The 16,629-nt window shown below is 47.1% G+C and overlaps 4 protein-coding genes across 4 annotated transcripts; 1 reads left to right on the forward strand and 3 right to left on the reverse strand.

Moving 5' to 3' along the window:
• Positions 1-1,827: 1,827 nt before the first annotated feature.
• Positions 1,828-5,984, forward strand: LOC101775645 (B2 protein). The gene is made up of 6 exons (XM_004980963.3): positions 1,828-2,092; positions 2,695-3,317; positions 3,437-3,537; positions 4,506-4,589; positions 4,665-4,775; positions 5,443-5,984. Exons 2-6 carry the CDS (start codon positions 2,711-2,713, stop codon positions 5,482-5,484), a joined length of 945 nt encoding a protein of 314 aa, XP_004981020.1. The 5' UTR covers positions 1,828-2,092; positions 2,695-2,710; the 3' UTR covers positions 5,485-5,984.
• A 1,229-nt stretch (positions 5,985-7,213) lies between these two features.
• Positions 7,214-10,235, reverse strand: LOC101776055 (pantoate--beta-alanine ligase). The gene is made up of 4 exons (XM_004980964.3): positions 9,524-10,235; positions 8,713-8,826; positions 7,969-8,100; positions 7,214-7,554 (listed from the first exon to the last, which is right to left on the reverse strand). Exons 1-4 carry the CDS (start codon positions 10,094-10,096, stop codon positions 7,432-7,434), a joined length of 942 nt encoding a protein of 313 aa, XP_004981021.2. The 5' UTR covers positions 10,097-10,235; the 3' UTR covers positions 7,214-7,431.
• Positions 10,236-10,376: 141 nt separating this feature from the next.
• Positions 10,377-13,038, reverse strand: LOC101786726 (pentatricopeptide repeat-containing protein At2g35030, mitochondrial). The gene is made up of 2 exons (XM_004986058.2): positions 13,022-13,038; positions 10,377-12,932 (listed from the first exon to the last, which is right to left on the reverse strand). The coding sequence occupies exons 1-2, from the start codon at positions 13,036-13,038 to the stop codon at positions 10,769-10,771; spliced, it is 2,181 nt and encodes a 726-aa protein (XP_004986115.1). The 3' UTR covers positions 10,377-10,768.
• Positions 13,039-13,496: 458 nt separating this feature from the next.
• On the reverse strand, positions 13,497-15,752 carry LOC101776456 (ankyrin repeat domain-containing protein 2A). Its single transcript, XM_004980965.3, has 6 exons — positions 15,592-15,752; positions 15,338-15,477; positions 14,578-14,963; positions 14,307-14,481; positions 13,960-14,192; positions 13,497-13,843 (listed from the first exon to the last, which is right to left on the reverse strand). Exons 1-6 carry the CDS (start codon positions 15,602-15,604, stop codon positions 13,744-13,746), a joined length of 1,047 nt encoding a protein of 348 aa, XP_004981022.1. The 5' UTR covers positions 15,605-15,752; the 3' UTR covers positions 13,497-13,743.
• Between the last annotated feature and the right edge of the window lie 877 nt (positions 15,753-16,629).

Raw genomic sequence — 16,629 nt, forward strand, 5'->3', positions numbered from 1 at the left:
TTAGTCAATATTTGGACAATAATTCACAAATACAAACGAAACGCTACAGTGTGCTACAGTGCTGTAACAGTAATTTGGCACCTCCCAAATTCCCTAACTAAACAAGGCCTCAAATGACAAGATCTGATCGATCAGGAAACGAATCATTTCCCAGCAGCAAAGTTTTCTTAAAACAAAAAATTCGATGGACTCCCATAACTTGTACCAGTGGTACGTACGACGAAGCTGAATGGGATCCTAGGAGAGGAGAGTACTAGGCTACTAGCTGCTGCATCGGATTCTCCTTGTTTCCTCGTGCCCTTGCAGCTAGCAGTGCCTGCCTGCCCATTGAATCTCAAGCACTTCCTCCAGCTCCATCTCTCAACTAAAATTTTACACTCTTCACGTGTTGATGGCACCGGCCATGAATCGTTTAGTTTGAATTGGAACCAGAGATCGATCATGGGCGGTCAATGGGGACTTGAGCAGGCTCATCTCTCTCTCTTTTTGTCCCAGCTTTTTCAACAAATAAAGGGCACGCAGCTAGTACGTATAGTACGTACATCCAAGCTGGGTGCACATGGTGACTCCATGTGACATACACTTTGATTATCAGTATATATCGGTCTTTCAGCTCATGCAACTTGCTTCTACTATACTATATTACTACCATCTAATCAATCTAATGTACTTTGAAGGGATTAACTAATTCATTAAAGTGAAGAAAAAAGGTTATCAGATGCATGCATGCGTTGCAACTTGCAGTAGCTGATCCATCAAGTACGTGAGAATGATTTAGCTAGAGGCAAGAATCTTCCAACGGTGGCGTGGCAGTCTAAATTATAAGATATGCATGCGATTCGAAATTCAAATTTCGAACAGGAATAAGCCAAATGCAGGCGCATTTGTCAGCATTTTCTGACAGATGGAATAATCTGTGTAGTATAATGTACGTGCGCGGCCGTTTGCCGCCCGTGGCGTTGTTCGATCGTCGCTGCTTCCCAAGCACGACGCATGCGACGCGAGGAAGAAGCACATGCCAACCACAGAACCGATGCAAGATATATGCAACCGAGACATGTTCTTGGATCCCCGTACGACGTCGCCTAGGCTCGATCGATCTGCTATGACCGACCACTGGGCATCACATCACCACGCTTTTCGATAAACAGCTATAATTTGCTAGCTTTTTTTTTATCCTCTTGCATGCTGAAGCAGTTGACATCGTCACGGGACACAAAGTGTACACAGCTACAGGCTACAGCTACTACAGCACAGAATGCACGGACGAACACAAGCAAATTCATCAAAAAGTTACCTAATAATTAAGGAAGAATGGAATGTGCGTCGTGATCGAAGAAGTAAGGACAAGGTTGTTGGAGGGCAGATGGATGGATATACATGACCGAAACAAGCTGTTGCCTTTTTGTGTTCTTCATTCCTAACCCACCATCTAGTTCCAGTCTGGTGATCTGTTTATTGTTCCCTTTTCTGTTTTTTCCCCTTGAACAAACTACAACCAAAGGCATGGAATCCATGAAGAGGGCTTCTTCTTTTGACTACAACGACCCATGACTACTAGAAAAGACCAATTATGCATTTCACTTTGGCCACCCCTGTTAAACTCGCAAAAAATGTATTCAATAAACACAAATCCATCCGAAAATGTTTAGCCAGAAAGTAACCACCCAAGCTAAGCTAAACACCAGCCAATTAGGCAATCATTACAGCAGAGAAACGATATCGTTAGATTCCTCAGCTCACCAACCAGTGGCAGGGCCGGTAAATCACCCGCGTTTGGGAGCCCAATCTCGTTGGCGTAGGCTATAAATGGGGGATGACAGCTCACTCCATCTCTCCCTCTCGCTGACAGGTGGATGTGGAGTTGGGAGCCAGCCACCAGGCCTCCTCCTCTCGCTCATCCCACCGGCCGTCCACCCTGTTCGTTCCCAATTCCCAAACCTAGTTGGAGTAGAAGCCAGCCAGTCCAGCTGCAAGGCGGCGCAGCAGCCGACCTCCATCCTCCTCTTCGATCCGCCGCAGGCCGACGCTTCTAGCGTGGTGGGAGTGGAGATCCGTCCATCCGGTCCGCCGCCTTCCCCCTTGTTGGCTGGTGAGTAATTCATCGATCCCAACTTGTTTTCTTCACTCGAAGGATTCCATTGTTTGTTCCAGGAATCGCTTGGTCTTGAGAGTTCTCATTCAGATCCAAATCGCTCCCTCCCCATTTCAGTTTGCTGTGGATTCAAAAATCATCCATTTAGGGTTTCGTTCGATTAAGTGGTTCGTCTTGTGCTCCTGCTGCGCTCGAGAATGACAATCAGCAGATGCCGGCGGAACTTATTTTCCTGAAAAAAGAGAGATGATTTTTGGTGTTCCTTCAATTGAGCCCCCATGCGCGCGGCTATTGTTGGCTAAAACTGCGTTATTTTAGCGCACGAGTAGATTTTTTTTGGACTACATGACTACATGTCGGCACTAAATTTAGATGACGCCATAAAAAAATTGATACCTTCCCCTCGATGTCTGTTCAACGTAGCTGTTCGAGTTCCCTTTCCCCCTCGGACAGGAGATCTGTGTTTTCTAGATGTCGCAACAGCATTATGTTCTATGGCTCATTCATTTGGTTTCGAGAGAAGTAGTATACAACCTTGAAGCTAGCGGCATCTGTTCAATGACCTGACGTTTCTTGGTCCGTTTTTTTTTTTCAAATAGGTACACAGATTGAACTATGGACAACCTGTGGCATCTTGGAGATGAGCTCCGTGGCCAGCCAAAGGTAGTGGAGGACCGCCAGTGGTCTCTCATGACCTCCAAGCTCGCTGAGATCACCAAGTCCAAGGGCGAGAGGATGAACGACCTTGACTATGCGCGGATGAACACCGTCCCTGAGGTCAAGCAGTGGGATAAGATGCAGTATCACCATGATGAACCCAGGATGGATCACATCAATCTTGGCCTCATGAACCTGGATCTGAAGATGAATGATCTGAAGATGAACGAGGCTGCCCTCAAGAACCCTTTCCGCAACATGGGTTATAACATGAACCCAATGTACCCCAAGGGGAACAATGCCAATGTCAATGCATTCAAGATGAATGTTGGGGTCAACAAGTACTCCAATAGTCCTAATGTGAAAGAGGCCATTGGAAAAAACAATGGTGCCAACAACAATGGAAGCAACAGCAATGGAAACGCTAACAACAATTCTGCTGTTGACAAGCGCTTCAAGACACTGCCAACGAGTGAGATGCTACCAAGGAATGAAGTCCTTGGTGGGTACATCTTTGTCTGCAACAATGATACCATGCAGGAGGATCTCAAGAGGCAGCTTTTTGGTATGCGTTACCACTTCTCCTGATAAATAACATGAAATATTGTTCTGAAAAATAACTTTCATACCATTTTTAAACTTTCTTTTGATAATAGCATCTCAAGATCTGTTGCTCTTCTGCAGGGTTGCCAGCAAGATATCGGGATTCAGTCCGAGCAATTACTCCTGGACTGCCTCTTTTCCTCTATAACTACACAACTCACCAGCTTCATGGAGTATTTGAGGTTTGTGATTAGCTGATTTGCTGCTCCTTGGATAGCCTCTCTGACCTTGTTAAACAGTTGTTTGTTTGTAATACATAAGATATTGCTAGCTAATAAATTGTGCATCTTACTTTCAAAAAAAAAAGTAAATTGCGCATCTAACTATCCAAGAAATGGTCTTGTGCTTTCATGCACTATTACCATTCTAGATGGAATATTTTTAGCTTGCCTTCATCTTTCTCCTTTTCCTTGTGCCCTTGTATGTAATTTCTTCTAACTAATGATTTGGTAGCATTTAAAAATAAACATTAAACTAGAAAGTATGATCATGGTTTTCCAGATACTATAGTATATGCAACCAAGCCTACACCAATGTTTTAAATCTCCCACTATAGCTGCTGCTATAGCCCGCTATAGTTATTTAAGGCATGGTACCACTATTTACTCTCATGTACAATTTAACCGCTATATCCCACTATAGCCCCATTTAGCTCCACTATTAGCTGTTTTAGAGTCCTCCGCTAAACCTCTTAGCCCGCTATTTAAAACATTGGCCTATACACATTTTAGGTACATGACAGCACATCCAAGAATTGCACTCTTGTAAGGCAGCTTTAGCTAGTATTTCATCCGGTGTTAGTTCCTACTTCCTACTGGTTTTGTATGTGCTATTTCACCATCTCTGATTCGGGTTATTTTTTCATGCCTAGTCTTGTATGGTTTTGCACACTGTTGACGTATTGTTACCATTATTTAGCATTGCTTTATAGTTGGATCTAACTGTGCTTCTGTATACATCTAGCTCCATAGTCTTTGTTATTGACCCATTTCTGTTAGCTCACTGAATCATCATTGTTGTCAGTTTCAATAAATGAATGCCTACTTCGATTCCATACATTTTTATTGTTATTGAAGTTTTAATCCCATCTTATGCTTCAGAATAAATCTAGCGGCTAATTGTCTTTTGGTTTTGAAATGAATTTGCTTAGGCTGCCAGTTTTGGTGGGTCTAATATTGATCCCACTGCATGGGAGGATAAGAAGTGTAAAGGTGAATCCAGATTCCCAGCACAGGTACTGGCAACATTTTGCATATGTTTGTTTCTCATTTCCTTCTGATTTCATGATCTGACATCTTCATCGTGTTAGGTGAGGATCCGCATTAGGAAGCTTTGCAAGCCATTGGAAGAGGATTCCTTCAGGCCAGTTTTGCACCACTACGATGGCCCAAAATTTCGCCTTGAGCTCTCCATCGCGGAGGTATATACCATATCCCAGCTGCTGTGCACATGAATTATACAGTGAAAGCTCCCTTGCACAATGAAACTTTATTAGCACAATAGCCCTTGTGTTCATAGACTTTATCAGAATTCTGCATTCATGCTGCCATGGTGATCAAATCGGTTGATGTTCAGCTTCCGTTTACATGCTGCCAAGAAAGTTTATTTTTTGTTTGTGTGTGGAAGTATGTGACAAAGGACAGTTACTTTTTATATCACATTCTGAGGTCTCATAGTTTAGTTGCAGTGCTTATGTGCAGTGCTGAGATACACATTAGCCTGCACCAATTACAATATTCCCTTGTTTAAATCTTAATTGTTATTTTCTTGATGTCTCCTCTGCAATTCCGTGCATCCCATAGGCATTACTTGTCTGAGGTTGAACATTAAATGGTGGACATTTGCTAATCATCCTCAGAATTAAGATAAAACATGTTAATCCCCTTCTGCTGGTCAGATGATGGCATTATACAGGAGCTTGTAGGCATGGGAACTTGTTTTAGTTTTTTTATTGGTCTATTTTAAATTTGTTATGCATGTTGTCTGTTGCGATAAAAGTTCTTAGAGCATAAGAAGATGAGAAGTTTGTTTTTTTCTTAAAAAAGTGTGGTCATGTCAATCATTCTCATCAAATATAATTTTTGCAGACCTTGTCACTGCTAGACCTGTGCGAGAAGGAAGGCATCTGAGCTGTTGGGGAGGTGGTTGCCTTGAGCTTCTAGTAAATATTAATCATCCTTGTATGTTTTGTGGATGGTGGTTGGGCAATGTTGTTTGTTTAAGCGCAAGCTGCTGCTGGTTTCATTTTCCCTACCTGCAAGGAAGGAAGGAGAAGACCTGGTACTTGGAAGGCCCCTCAAAAAAGCAAGCTGTGAGGCTGTCTGTGTACTGCGTTGCGTTGTGTCGTCCTGAACCGAATCAATCCTGGGTTGGAGATGTGTATGTTTTGCTGTCTATCTATCTACGTGTGGTAGCAGAGTTGAGTATACCTGGGCAGAATGGGACCCCGAAAGATGGGGCCCTGTATACTGTGTAATGGGTTACGATGCATGCATCATGGCGCCCCAAAGTAAGGGCCGATGATGTCGTCGTTCTGAGTTTGTGTTTTGTGGTGTTGTACCTTGAACCTCCTTTGCATTTGACTTGATGCTACCTTTTGCACTGTCTGAGAGTGTTGGCTTCTGGTTCACGTTATGCTGTGATGTACCATGGTTGATTCAGTTTGGGTGTTGTGAAGGCTAAAAACTAAAAGGTGGCTTGTGGAACATTGTGTCCAGCAGCAGGTTTTGGGTTGCAGGTGCACCTACCAAACTAATTGGTAGGTGTTTGGCAGGGAGGGGCTAAATTTTAGCCCCTGTCACATCGGATGTTTGGACACTAATTAGGAGTATTAAACATAGTCTAATTACAAAACTAATTGCACAACCCCTAGGCTTAAATCGCGAATGGTACATCACAGCATCACGTGAACCAGAAGCTAACACTCTCAGACAGTGCAAAGGATCGAAGCCATTAGATTATATCTGTCACATCGGATGTTTGGACACTAATTAGGAGTATTAAACATAGTCTAATTACAAAACTAATTGCACAACCCCTAGGCTAAATCGCGAGACGAATCTATTAAGCCTAATTAGTCCATGATTTGACAATGTGGTGCTACAGTAACCATTCGCTAATGATGGATTAATTAGGCTTAATAGATTCGTCTCGCGATTTAGCCTATGGGTTCTGCTATTGGTTTTTTAATTAGCTCATATTTAGTCCTCCTAATTAGCATCTGAACGTGTGATGTGACAGGGCTAAAGTTTAGCCCCTGACATCCAAACGCCCCCCGTGTGTGAAACAAAACAAGAGCAACTGATAAGGTGGTTGATTGCATCGGTTCAACTGCTCTCGGTCAGACAAGGAGCAGCAGCTGTTTGTTGGTGCGCTGTCTCCATGTGTTTTTCAGCACTCACTGATTCCTGAACTGAATGCAGTTCTCGTCGGAGGGTACCATGTCAGCACTCCAAAAAGCTCAGGAATCCCAGTCGTAAACCGTTGAACAATCGACGTTTCAGCTTTGGCGGCGACAAGAGATTGGATTGATTGCCTCGTCTGCTGTTAATTGAAACAGGGCAGCTTAACACGTAAGGTAAAGCAGTCTGCTGCAGTGCAGAGGACGAACGCGACGTGCAACCCGTGCGCCTGCTGTACCTGCTCTGCAGATACATGCATTAGACTAGAAAGATACATGCTCTGCAGAGTGAGTATTATGCCTCTTGTTCCATTCTCATCTCACTGGACAGAAATCGCCAGTAACCATTCCTTTTGAGGTTTCAGTTTGATCCCAGCTCATTCTGAATGTGCAGCAGCAGACCAGCGGCAGCACAAGTAGGAGCAGGGGAGGGAAGGGGAGTGTATGAGTACTTGTACTTGGGGTTGAATAAGCCAAGTGCACGAAACCTCAGCTAATGCAATTAGATATAATCATCAGATAGAAGTAAAAAAAAAAGACGGTCAGAATCAACATTATAAAGTCAGGGGCTGAAACTGCAACGCACATCGGTATCGGTACAGAACAAGAAGGCTGCCCTCAACGAAACACATCTTCGAGGCCAGGAGCAGGCAGCAGCTCATCTGATTTCCGAATCTCACGATGGTGGCTGGATCTCGATGTTGTCAATCAACCTCACCTTCCCAAACCATGCGGCGACACAAATCACAGCAGGGCGATCGATCCTCTCAACAGGCGTCAAGCTCTCTTGCTCCACAATCTGCGTTCACAACAGCGATCCATTTCATGTTAGACTAACTTTCCCAACTTGCGGGTCACTTACCATAAACAAAACGTCTCCTGAGATGTCATCACGCTATTATCAAAGCCGTCTAATCGAAACCAAACATTCAGTCTTCCCACAAGTCGGGTTTAATAACAAAAGGTTTAATTATATAAAAAAGGTTTTCTGAACTGTTTCATGATACAAAGCATAAATGCCTAAAGCTTTCAAAGAGTCTCGAGGAAAATACCAGAATAAGATACCACAAAACAATAACCACTTTCACTAAATAAAAACAATAACCACAATGACGACGACGACCATGATGGGATTGCAGAGAACTCAACCGCCAGATAAAAGGTCTAAAAACACAGATAACTTGAACAGCTGAGCAAAAGCCAAGAACATTACCTCAACATAGTCAACCTGACCGCCAGCTTCTTCAAGTGTCTGCACTATTTGATCTTTTATTTGTTGGCCATGACTGTTTCCATTCAGCGCAGCGGTTCTAGCATTCACCAGTGATCTACTGATGGATAATGCCTACATAGGAGATCATCACAATCGAAGGAAGGTTTATTTTGAGAAAGGTGCAAAGATATTTACAAAGAGTATATGCAATGATCAACAATTGAAAATAATGCTTTCTTCTAGGATTTTTACATGTAGCTCCCCTCCATAGCTATAAATAAATTTGTTATATCTCACCTATCGAGTCATAAGAACCACCTAAAGATTATTGTGCCAACAAACTGATAACAGCTCAAACCGAAAGAGGAGCAACATGGAAAACAGCGGTGAAAGTAACTCCTGCTGCAAGGTCGAAATTTTAGTTATATTCAAATTTTCACCTAGAGCCAGTTCAACAACTGCAGAGGAAAGTTGGTGCATTTCGCACAAGGCTTGTGTCGAAAAGTTGTGATGTGAGGCCAAACTAGATAAAGCATTGAACAAATTGAACCACGAATTTGTTGAACATACTGGCCCAACAGGTTGATCCAGGAGGGGAAGGATACACTGGACAGCAAGACAAACCTAATTCTAAACCACTGTAATTTCTATGGTTCTCTGTATTTTGGCGATAGCAATACCACAAATTGTCAAAAAAAATCACTACAAAAACAATCTACCAGCTTTTTTCAGAAAAAGACAAACCTTTTCCCTTTCCTCACACGATAGGTGCACATTGCGGGAGCTCATGGCAAGACCATCAGCTTCTCGCACTATTTCTGAGCCAATAATCTCAATGGCAAAATCAAGATCATGAACCTGAAAACAACAAAGCTTTATCTCAGCAACAGAAACTAACTAGAGTTACACTGAGATAAACAGATAAGAGATGACACACATTATGTGGGGATGCAACTGAAGAGAACCATCAAAACAGAAAGCAAACAAGTTAACCACTGAAGCATTATTTGATTCAAAATGGACATTTGGATGGAGCAAAATGTAGTCTCTAAATAGTCACCATGTGATAAGCTATTTATAGACTATCTAGAAGCAAGTTGGTCAAGTTGGTGAATAGGGCAGTGAAGAGAAGAAAAAAGAACTACTATTCTGCTAGGTAGTTACCATCATTCGATGGCCAACTTTGCGCTTACTCATCAATGTTTTATTCTATTCATATAACTACTTGAATTGCCGAACCTGACAGACAGCAATTATAAAAGAAACAAAGTAGTATGTTAATGCCAAACAAGTTATTGTTCTAAAAAAGTTACCATCCGGCAGAGGAAGGAAGGTGGAAATAAACAGGAGCAAAAAACATTATTTTAGATTTGTTACCATTACTGTATCTGGATGGCCTACTCCTTTTTTTTGGAACTAAAACAAACTGGATGGCCTACTTTGTTCTCACATAGCAAGACTGTATTTTCAGCACTTGAACAGTTGGACCTGACAGACGCCAACCAAAACTGAACAAAGTGCATGCATGTGTCAGTGTCAATGTCAAAGAAGTTACCATCCGGCAGATGACGCGCCACTGTTGATAATCCTTCTTCCCAAACACCGCGATGTCCGGCTCGACGATGTTGAAGAGCTTGGCGACGACGGTAGCCACGCCGCGGAAGAAGACGGGCCTGCTGCTCCCGCACAGCCCCTTCTCCAGCCGCTCCACGCGAATCCACGTCTCGTGCCCGTACCCATCGCCCTGCTCCAGGCAGGAGATCGCGCCCCCGGACTCGCTGGCATCGGGGCGGCCGCCGCGGACATAGAGGTCCGGGGGGCAGAAAACCGCGGCAACGGCGCCAGTGGCGGCGAGCTTGCGGAGGTCCCCGGCGAAGTCGGAGGGGTAGGTGGCGAGGTCCTCGGTGGGGGCGAACTGGCTGGGATTGACGTAGATGGAGACGACGACGGCGACGGGGCCGGCGGCGGCCGCCACCGCTGCGGAGACGAGCGAGAGGTGGCCGTCGTGGAGGAAGCCCATGGTGGGGACGAGAGCGACGACCTTGCCCTCCGCGCGACGGCGGCGTGACCACGCGCGCATCGCCGCCTTGTCACGGATCACCTCCGGCTCATGCGCCGCCGCCGGCATGGGAGCAAAATGGAATCGCACGGCAGACTGATGAGGAGGAGGAAAAGAAAAAAGAAAGAAATTTGTTGACAACAAGTGAGAATGGGATGCGGCAGCAGATAAGTTGTGGGGAGGAAACGGAATCGAGGACGGCCAGAGAGTGGGAGGGGAAAGAAGGAATTTTCTTTCTGCCTGTTGCAATTCAAAAACAATGCAGCAAGTAGCAGCCAGGGTAGACTCTTTCTGGACATGATAACGACATCTACCCGCCATCGATCGTTGGATGATATCAATAAAAACATTTTTTTTCTTTCCAGCTAGCACAATGGAATTGTAGATGCAGGATTACAATCGTTTTTCAAGCTATCTCGAAAGAAAGCAGGTGCTAACATGCCACGCTGCTCTCCGCTCGTAAGATGCTTGCTTATACTTCCTCCGTTCCAAATTGCAGGTCATTTTAGTGTTGATATGTATAGATGGAAAAACTAAAACGATCTACAATTTGGAACGGAGGGAGAAGCATATTAGTTGAGACATTATTAGAGGTGCGCAAGGGAAAATTAATTTCCTGCGGAGCTCCTTGGTATCCAAAAGTAATTTCCACCGGGTTCTTCCATGTATCCACAATGAGTTGGCAGCGAGTTTCAACGATATATACAGACCGTGGATCACACCACTGGCATGTTGTGGTCTCTATGCCTGGTAAATAGTTGGATCAGACTGGAGAGTCGGTTCCCAGAATCCCACGCATGATGAACCCTTCATCTGAGGAACAACCGTGTCATTCAGCATCTCATATATTTCAGCACATTGTGGATGCTCTTGATCCCTAGAGTAGAACACATGATTCCTCATGTTCGCCTCAATCTGACTAAAACCAGGCGCCTTCTTCGACTTACTGCCCTTCATGATCTTCCACACATTTGCTGTCTCATCCCACATTCCATGTGACGCAAATACATTGGCCAGAAGCGTGTAGCGTCCTGAATCAGAGGGTTCAAATCTGACAAGATCCTCACCCACTTCTCTTGCTACCTCTACCTCTTTATGCGTCACACAGGCTCCTAGTAGCGTCCCAAGAATGGCTTCATCACGCATGCCCTGTGGCATACTGTCGACAAGTTCCTTGGCCTCCCTAACATACCCTGCTCGACCTAGAAGGTCAACAAGGCAAGAGTAGTGCTCAATGCTTGGCTCTATTCCGTAGCCATGGTAAATTGATTTGAAAATCTTGCGGCCTTTCTCGACCAAGCCAACATGGCTACAAGCTGACAGAATGGACGTAAAGGTAGTTGAACTGGGCTTATACCCATGCCTCAACATCTGAGCAAAGCCCTGTAAGGCATGGTAACCACAGCCATGGTTCGCAAAAGCTTGCATTATCGACGTCCATGTTATGGTATCCTTCACTTCCAATCTCTTAAAAGTGAGCTGAGCAGAAAGCAGATCTCCACTTCTTGAGTACATTGTGAGCAAGGCATTTCCTAAATCAGTTTCTGACAGGAGTCCAAGTGTGACAACCAAGCCATGGATTTGCTTAACTTCCATTGTGCTCTCAAGCATAACTAGGATACTAATTAATGTACAGATGTTAGGAGATACCGCTGAGCGTCGCATAAGAAGAAATATGTTTACAGCTTCATCCTTATGCTTGGTCTTGGAATACGCCTCGATAATGGTATTCCAGGTCACCAGGTCTTTTGCAAGCATCGAATCGAATAATCTCTGGGCCTCATTCAGCTGGTCATTGTTGGCATAAGCAGTAATCATCGCATTCCATGCCGCAGTATCCTTTTTTGGCATCATATCAAAGAACTCTCTTGCCCTGCACGCAAAACCATTCTTTGCCAAGCCAGTGACCATTATAGTCCAAGAAATCACATTCCTGTGCGGCATTGTCTCAAACAATTGAACTGCTTCATCCACTTTTCCAGCGCTGAGAAAACCGGAAATCATGGCATTCCAAGAATATGTGTTTCTCTTGGGCATCCTATCGAACAGTTCCCATGCCTCTTGAATCTGACCACTGTCAGCGTAGGCCTTAACCATGACTGTCCAAGCGACCACATTCCTCTCAGGCATTCGATCAAACACCTCCCTGGCTTCCTTGAGCATCCCATTGCTTGCGTACCCCTGCACCATCGCTGTCCACGAAACAACATTTGGATCAGGCATCACATCAAACAACTGGCGCGCTTCGTGAACACGGCCGGTGCGGCAGTACCCAGAGACCATGCAGGTCCACGCGACGACGTTCTTCATCGGCATTCCGTCGAATAGCTCGCGCGCGCGGTCGACACGCCCAGCCTTGATGTACCCGTCGAGCATAACGGTATCCAGGTAAAGCCCCCGAGCAGCCGCGGGCGCCGCGCGGAAGAGCGCCTCCGCGCCCAGCAGGTCACGTTGCTGGAGGTGGCGGCTGATGTTGGCGGCGTAGGAGACGGCATCCTCCCGGTTTGGCGTTTCGGCGCGAGTGGCCGCGGCGCCGCGCTGCTGCTTGGGTGCGGCGGGGTTTTCGCTGGCCGAACGGATGCCTTCTCGGGCGGGTTGCCGCGGCGGGTCATGGGCCTCCGCAACGGTGCCATGGAGGCGGATGAGCGAGCACTGGAAGGGCAGCTCGAACGGGGCGCGGCCAGCGGTGATGCCGCGCCGCCGCGCGAGGGCGAGCGAGTCGCCGCTGCTAGGACGGATGTCTCCATGGGCGCTTCGTCGTGTAGGCGTGCGGAACTTAGCGACGGTGCTGTGCCGGTGGAGCGGCGAGCATTGGGAGAGGAGAGGGAGGACGCGCCGGCGCCGGGCAACGGGGAAGCATTGGGAGTTGGCGGGGAAATTTGCAACTAGGTCCTCGGTTAGTAACCTAGCTGGTTCAGAACGGAGGGGGGCAGCATGGGGTCAGCGTATATATGCGAAAAGGTCCGTACTAAAGTTTTTTTCGTTCAGGTATACCCCAACTGGATCGCCATGACTAATCGCGATCCAATTTTGGATGACTGCGAACCGCCGGATCAATTATACGCGGCTCAGAACGGCTTCTGGTATAATAGCAGCGGCCATTTGTCGAAATAGGCCTTAGTGTTTAAGAATACCTTCAACCCCCCCCCCCCCCCCCCCCAGTCGGATCGCGATTATGATCGCGATCCAACTCCTGGTGGATTTGAACCGTCCGATCGACACTCCGGGGCCCAGATCGAGGGGTGTAATTTTACGGAAACGACCCTTCATTGACATGGCCGGTAAAATGGGATGCGAACCGGCGGCGGCCGCCGCCGCTGCTTCCGGCTTGCCCCCGAAAGATCACTGCACGGCAAGGAGGAGCGATTCCGGCGAGGAAGGTCGCGGTCCTCGAAGCGTGGAGGACTACCATGGTGGCGCCGGAGGTCGTCGTCGGCAGAATTTCAAATGCAGAACCCAGACAGGACAATGAAATGAAAATTTCTTCCTTATTCATTAAGAAAAACTCATGAACGATCCATAGAGTAGAGATCCAACGAACCCATTCCCACCTTAATTACGCAAGCAAAATCCGGCATGCAGACTCTCAATACATACACCGAACTGAAGAAAAGAAACTTCTTTCGGCGGAGAAAGCAAAGCAGGGCACAGCAGAGCAAGACTACAGGAGCAAAGCAAGGCATGAAGCAAGGTGATGAGCAGCTTGGCGGCGGCGCCTATACAAAGGCGTGCTTCTCGAGCAGCTTGAGGACGTCCTCCTGGTTGTTGAGCTTGGCCACGTCGATGGGCGTCTTCCCGTCCAGGTTCTGCAGCGTCCTGCAAAAGGCACAAGATCATGCATGAGCAATCAAGCTTCAGAATGAGGAATTTCCGTTTCAGCTCGGTCATCAGTTTGGTATCGATCATCATCAATCAGGTGGACGGTCCCTTACACGGCAGCTCCGCTCTCGAGCAGGAGGGCGACGCAGTCCTTGCGGCCGTAGCCGGCGGCGTAGTGCAGCGCGGTGTTATTGTTCTTGTCCACCGCGTCCACCGCCGCGCCGGCGTCCAGGAGCACCTGCGCGCAGTTGAGCTCGCCGTACCCGCACGCGAAGTGCAGGCCTCTACGGCCTTCCGAGTCCTCCTCGTCTTTGTCCACGCCATCCTCCAGCGCCTTCTTCAGGCCCTGTCACCGTGACGACCATGCATACAGGTATGTTCAGCAATGATCATAGAGCCAGCCAACTGATGATGATCCAGAGCGCGCTGCACTGCAGTGACAGTAAGGTGGCAGACTGACCTCGACGTCGCCGACGCTCGCAGTGTGGTGGATGATGGACGACTCCTCGTACTCGCCTTCCTCCTCGCCGGCCTCTTCCTCGGCCTCGTCGTGCTCCGCGCCGGCGGCCTCGCTCGATGGGCCGACACCCATCGCCCGCCCGAACTTCTGCAGAGCCTCGGGGTCGTTCCAGTACCTGCACAAACCATGCAAGACACTCCAGCAGGCTCAGAGATCATTCAATTCGTCGGTTTGCGCAATCCTTCCTTGATGAATGAACTTGACGGCTCACTTCATCATGGCAGCGGGGCCGCCGGTCTCGATCTCGTCGAGGATGGGCTTGAGCGTGGGGTCCTCCTTCATGCGCGCGATGCGAGCCTCGAGCTGCTCCTTGTGCGCCGGGTTGGTGAGCCCGCCCAGCATCGTCGCCATGGCCGGGTCCTGCATCAGCGCGCTGCCCAGCCGCTCCGCCATCGCCACGAACTGCGGGTTCTGCATCAGCTGCTGCATCGTCGCCACGTACTTCTGCGGGTCCAGCGCCGCCGCCGCCTGGGGCACCGCCTGCTTCGCCGCCGGCGCCTGCCGCGGTGACACCACCGTCTTCTGCAGCTGCTCCGCCATCTGCGTGAACGCCGGGTCCTTGGCGATCTGCTCCGCCATCTCCTTGATGCTCGGGTCCTGCTCGGTCCATCCATTCGTTCATTTAATTCCAACAAGAAATATCAAATACTACATCCAAACCGTATCGATTTCCAAATAAGTGAAATGAAATGGCATGAAAATTTTGGGTTACCAAAATCGAACCACGAAAAGCTAGCACTTTTTCACGCAAGGGATCCGAGACTAAAAACGGCACGGTCTTCACATGGTACATGTACTACTGCCGACGGAGAGTAAGGCTGTTCAGCTCAATTGAGTTTGTGAATGAATGAATGCACCGGATGAACAGCGTCATGAACCCGGTCCATCATCTTTGCTAATCTCTACTGAGCTTCACATATAAGAACTACTTCTATGTTGCAAAAAAGGAAGGTGATGCCTCAGCTGCGTACATTAAGGAGGTTCATCATGGTGGAGAAGTCGAAGGGGTTGGCCGGCGCCGACGGCCCGGCCCTGCGCGTCGCCCCTGCTGCTGGCTGCTGCTCCTCCGCCGGCGAAGGCTCCTCTGTCTTGACCGTAGCAGTCTTCTCCTCTGCACAAACAACTCCAGTTAAATTATCTCTTCTCCAGCTCTTCAACTCCTTGGCGCAAATCGCTCACGCAACAAAAGAAAAGAAAAGAAAAGGGAGAGAGATTCCTGACTGACCTTGAGCAGCCATGTCGACGGCGGCCGGGAAGGAAGCAGGCGCTGGCGCTGTTGCCCCTTGTTAGCGATGAACCAGCCGAGGATGACGATAAGGTGCTGCTGTGGAGAGGAGGAAACGCGAGGGCGACCAACCAGAGGTGTCCACCGTGTGGTTTCGTTTTTATAGGGGAAGGGTGCATAAGCGCTTGAGACCTTGAGTGACTGCGGTTTCTACACATGGATGGATGGAGATGGAGCAAGTAGCATCTCCTTCGACACAGCAAGGGCAAGGTAGATCTTCCTAGCAATTGCTCAGTTTTTTTCAAGGTAAAAAAAAAACGCCGATCTTTCCGAATTCTTAATCTACGTCTAGTTTTTTTTTTTAAGTTGTCAAGAAAAGGCACGTTGCTTTTTTAAGGTCACATGGCAACCACGTATAGAATTTCAAAGCTGAAGTATGAAATACTTTCAATTCCCGTGATTATCATTTGCTTTCAATTTTCTACGGATATCACGGTGAAATGAGACCTTTTCTTTTCTCTATAATAAAGTCGTGCGTTGTGTATTAGGGGGAAAATAAATGAAAACTTATCTGTGAAAGGAAAAGATAACCAAATCAGCATGAATGATATTTTACCACTGAATTTTTTTCGAAAGATTACCACTGATTTTCCCTAAATAAAAAAGAAGTGAATTTACCGTGTGAGTTGGGTCTTGGGTGAGCCTTTAGCATCTACAGGGGACAGTGCGTGGGCCAGGAGATTGAGGTGCCAAGCTTCTTGCGTGGCATTGGGAATCCAGGACAGGGATTGGGATAGCAAATGTGTGGATGGAATTGCTTCTCCTGGAAACACCCTACTATTGCGACAAAATCCATGATGTTGTATCTCTTCTACTAATATTTGCCACCTGTCACCATTATTGGACAGTACTCATTCTAATTCTACCACTCATAATGTTATGATTTTCACTGACTATGTTTTCTTTCCCCTTTCTGAGAGTATACAAGTGCGCATTATTACTAGCCTTCACTACATTGATAGAATTAGTGCGGCAAAA

The sequence above is a fragment of the Setaria italica genome, chromosome IX (assembly GCF_000263155.2).
Source record: "Setaria italica strain Yugu1 chromosome IX, Setaria_italica_v2.0, whole genome shotgun sequence".
Lineage (NCBI taxonomy): Eukaryota > Viridiplantae > Streptophyta > Magnoliopsida > Poales > Poaceae > Setaria > Setaria italica.

Excerpts from the sequence above, each read along its gene's own strand:
- LOC101775645 (XM_004980963.3), top strand. The coding sequence starts at position 2,711 with ATGGACAACCTGTGGCATCTTGGAGATGAGCTCCGTGGCCAGCCAAAG. Across the intron at positions 3,538-4,505 it reads AGCTTCATGGAGTATTTGAG|GCTGCCAGTTTTGGTGGGTC; the intron begins GTTTGTGATTAG and ends GAATTTGCTTAG. Across the intron at positions 4,776-5,442 it reads TTGAGCTCTCCATCGCGGAG|ACCTTGTCACTGCTAGACCT; the intron begins GTATATACCATA and ends TAATTTTTGCAG.
- LOC101776055 (XM_004980964.3), bottom strand. The coding sequence starts at position 10,096 with ATGCCGGCGGCGGCGCATGAGCCGGAGGTGATCCGTGACAAGGCGGCG. Across the intron at positions 8,101-8,712 it reads CGTGTGAGGAAAGGGAAAAG|GCATTATCCATCAGTAGATC; the intron begins GTTTGTCTTTTT and ends TCTCCTATGTAG. Across the intron at positions 7,555-7,968 it reads GTCAGGTTGACTATGTTGAG|ATTGTGGAGCAAGAGAGCTT; the intron begins GTAATGTTCTTG and ends TTGTGAACGCAG.
- LOC101776456 (XM_004980965.3), bottom strand. Across the intron at positions 14,482-14,577 it reads GGCCCCGCTGCCATGATGAA|GTACTGGAACGACCCCGAGG; the intron begins GTGAGCCGTCAA and ends TGGTTTGTGCAG. Across the intron at positions 14,193-14,306 it reads CGAGCGTCGGCGACGTCGAG|GGCCTGAAGAAGGCGCTGGA; the intron begins GTCAGTCTGCCA and ends TCACGGTGACAG.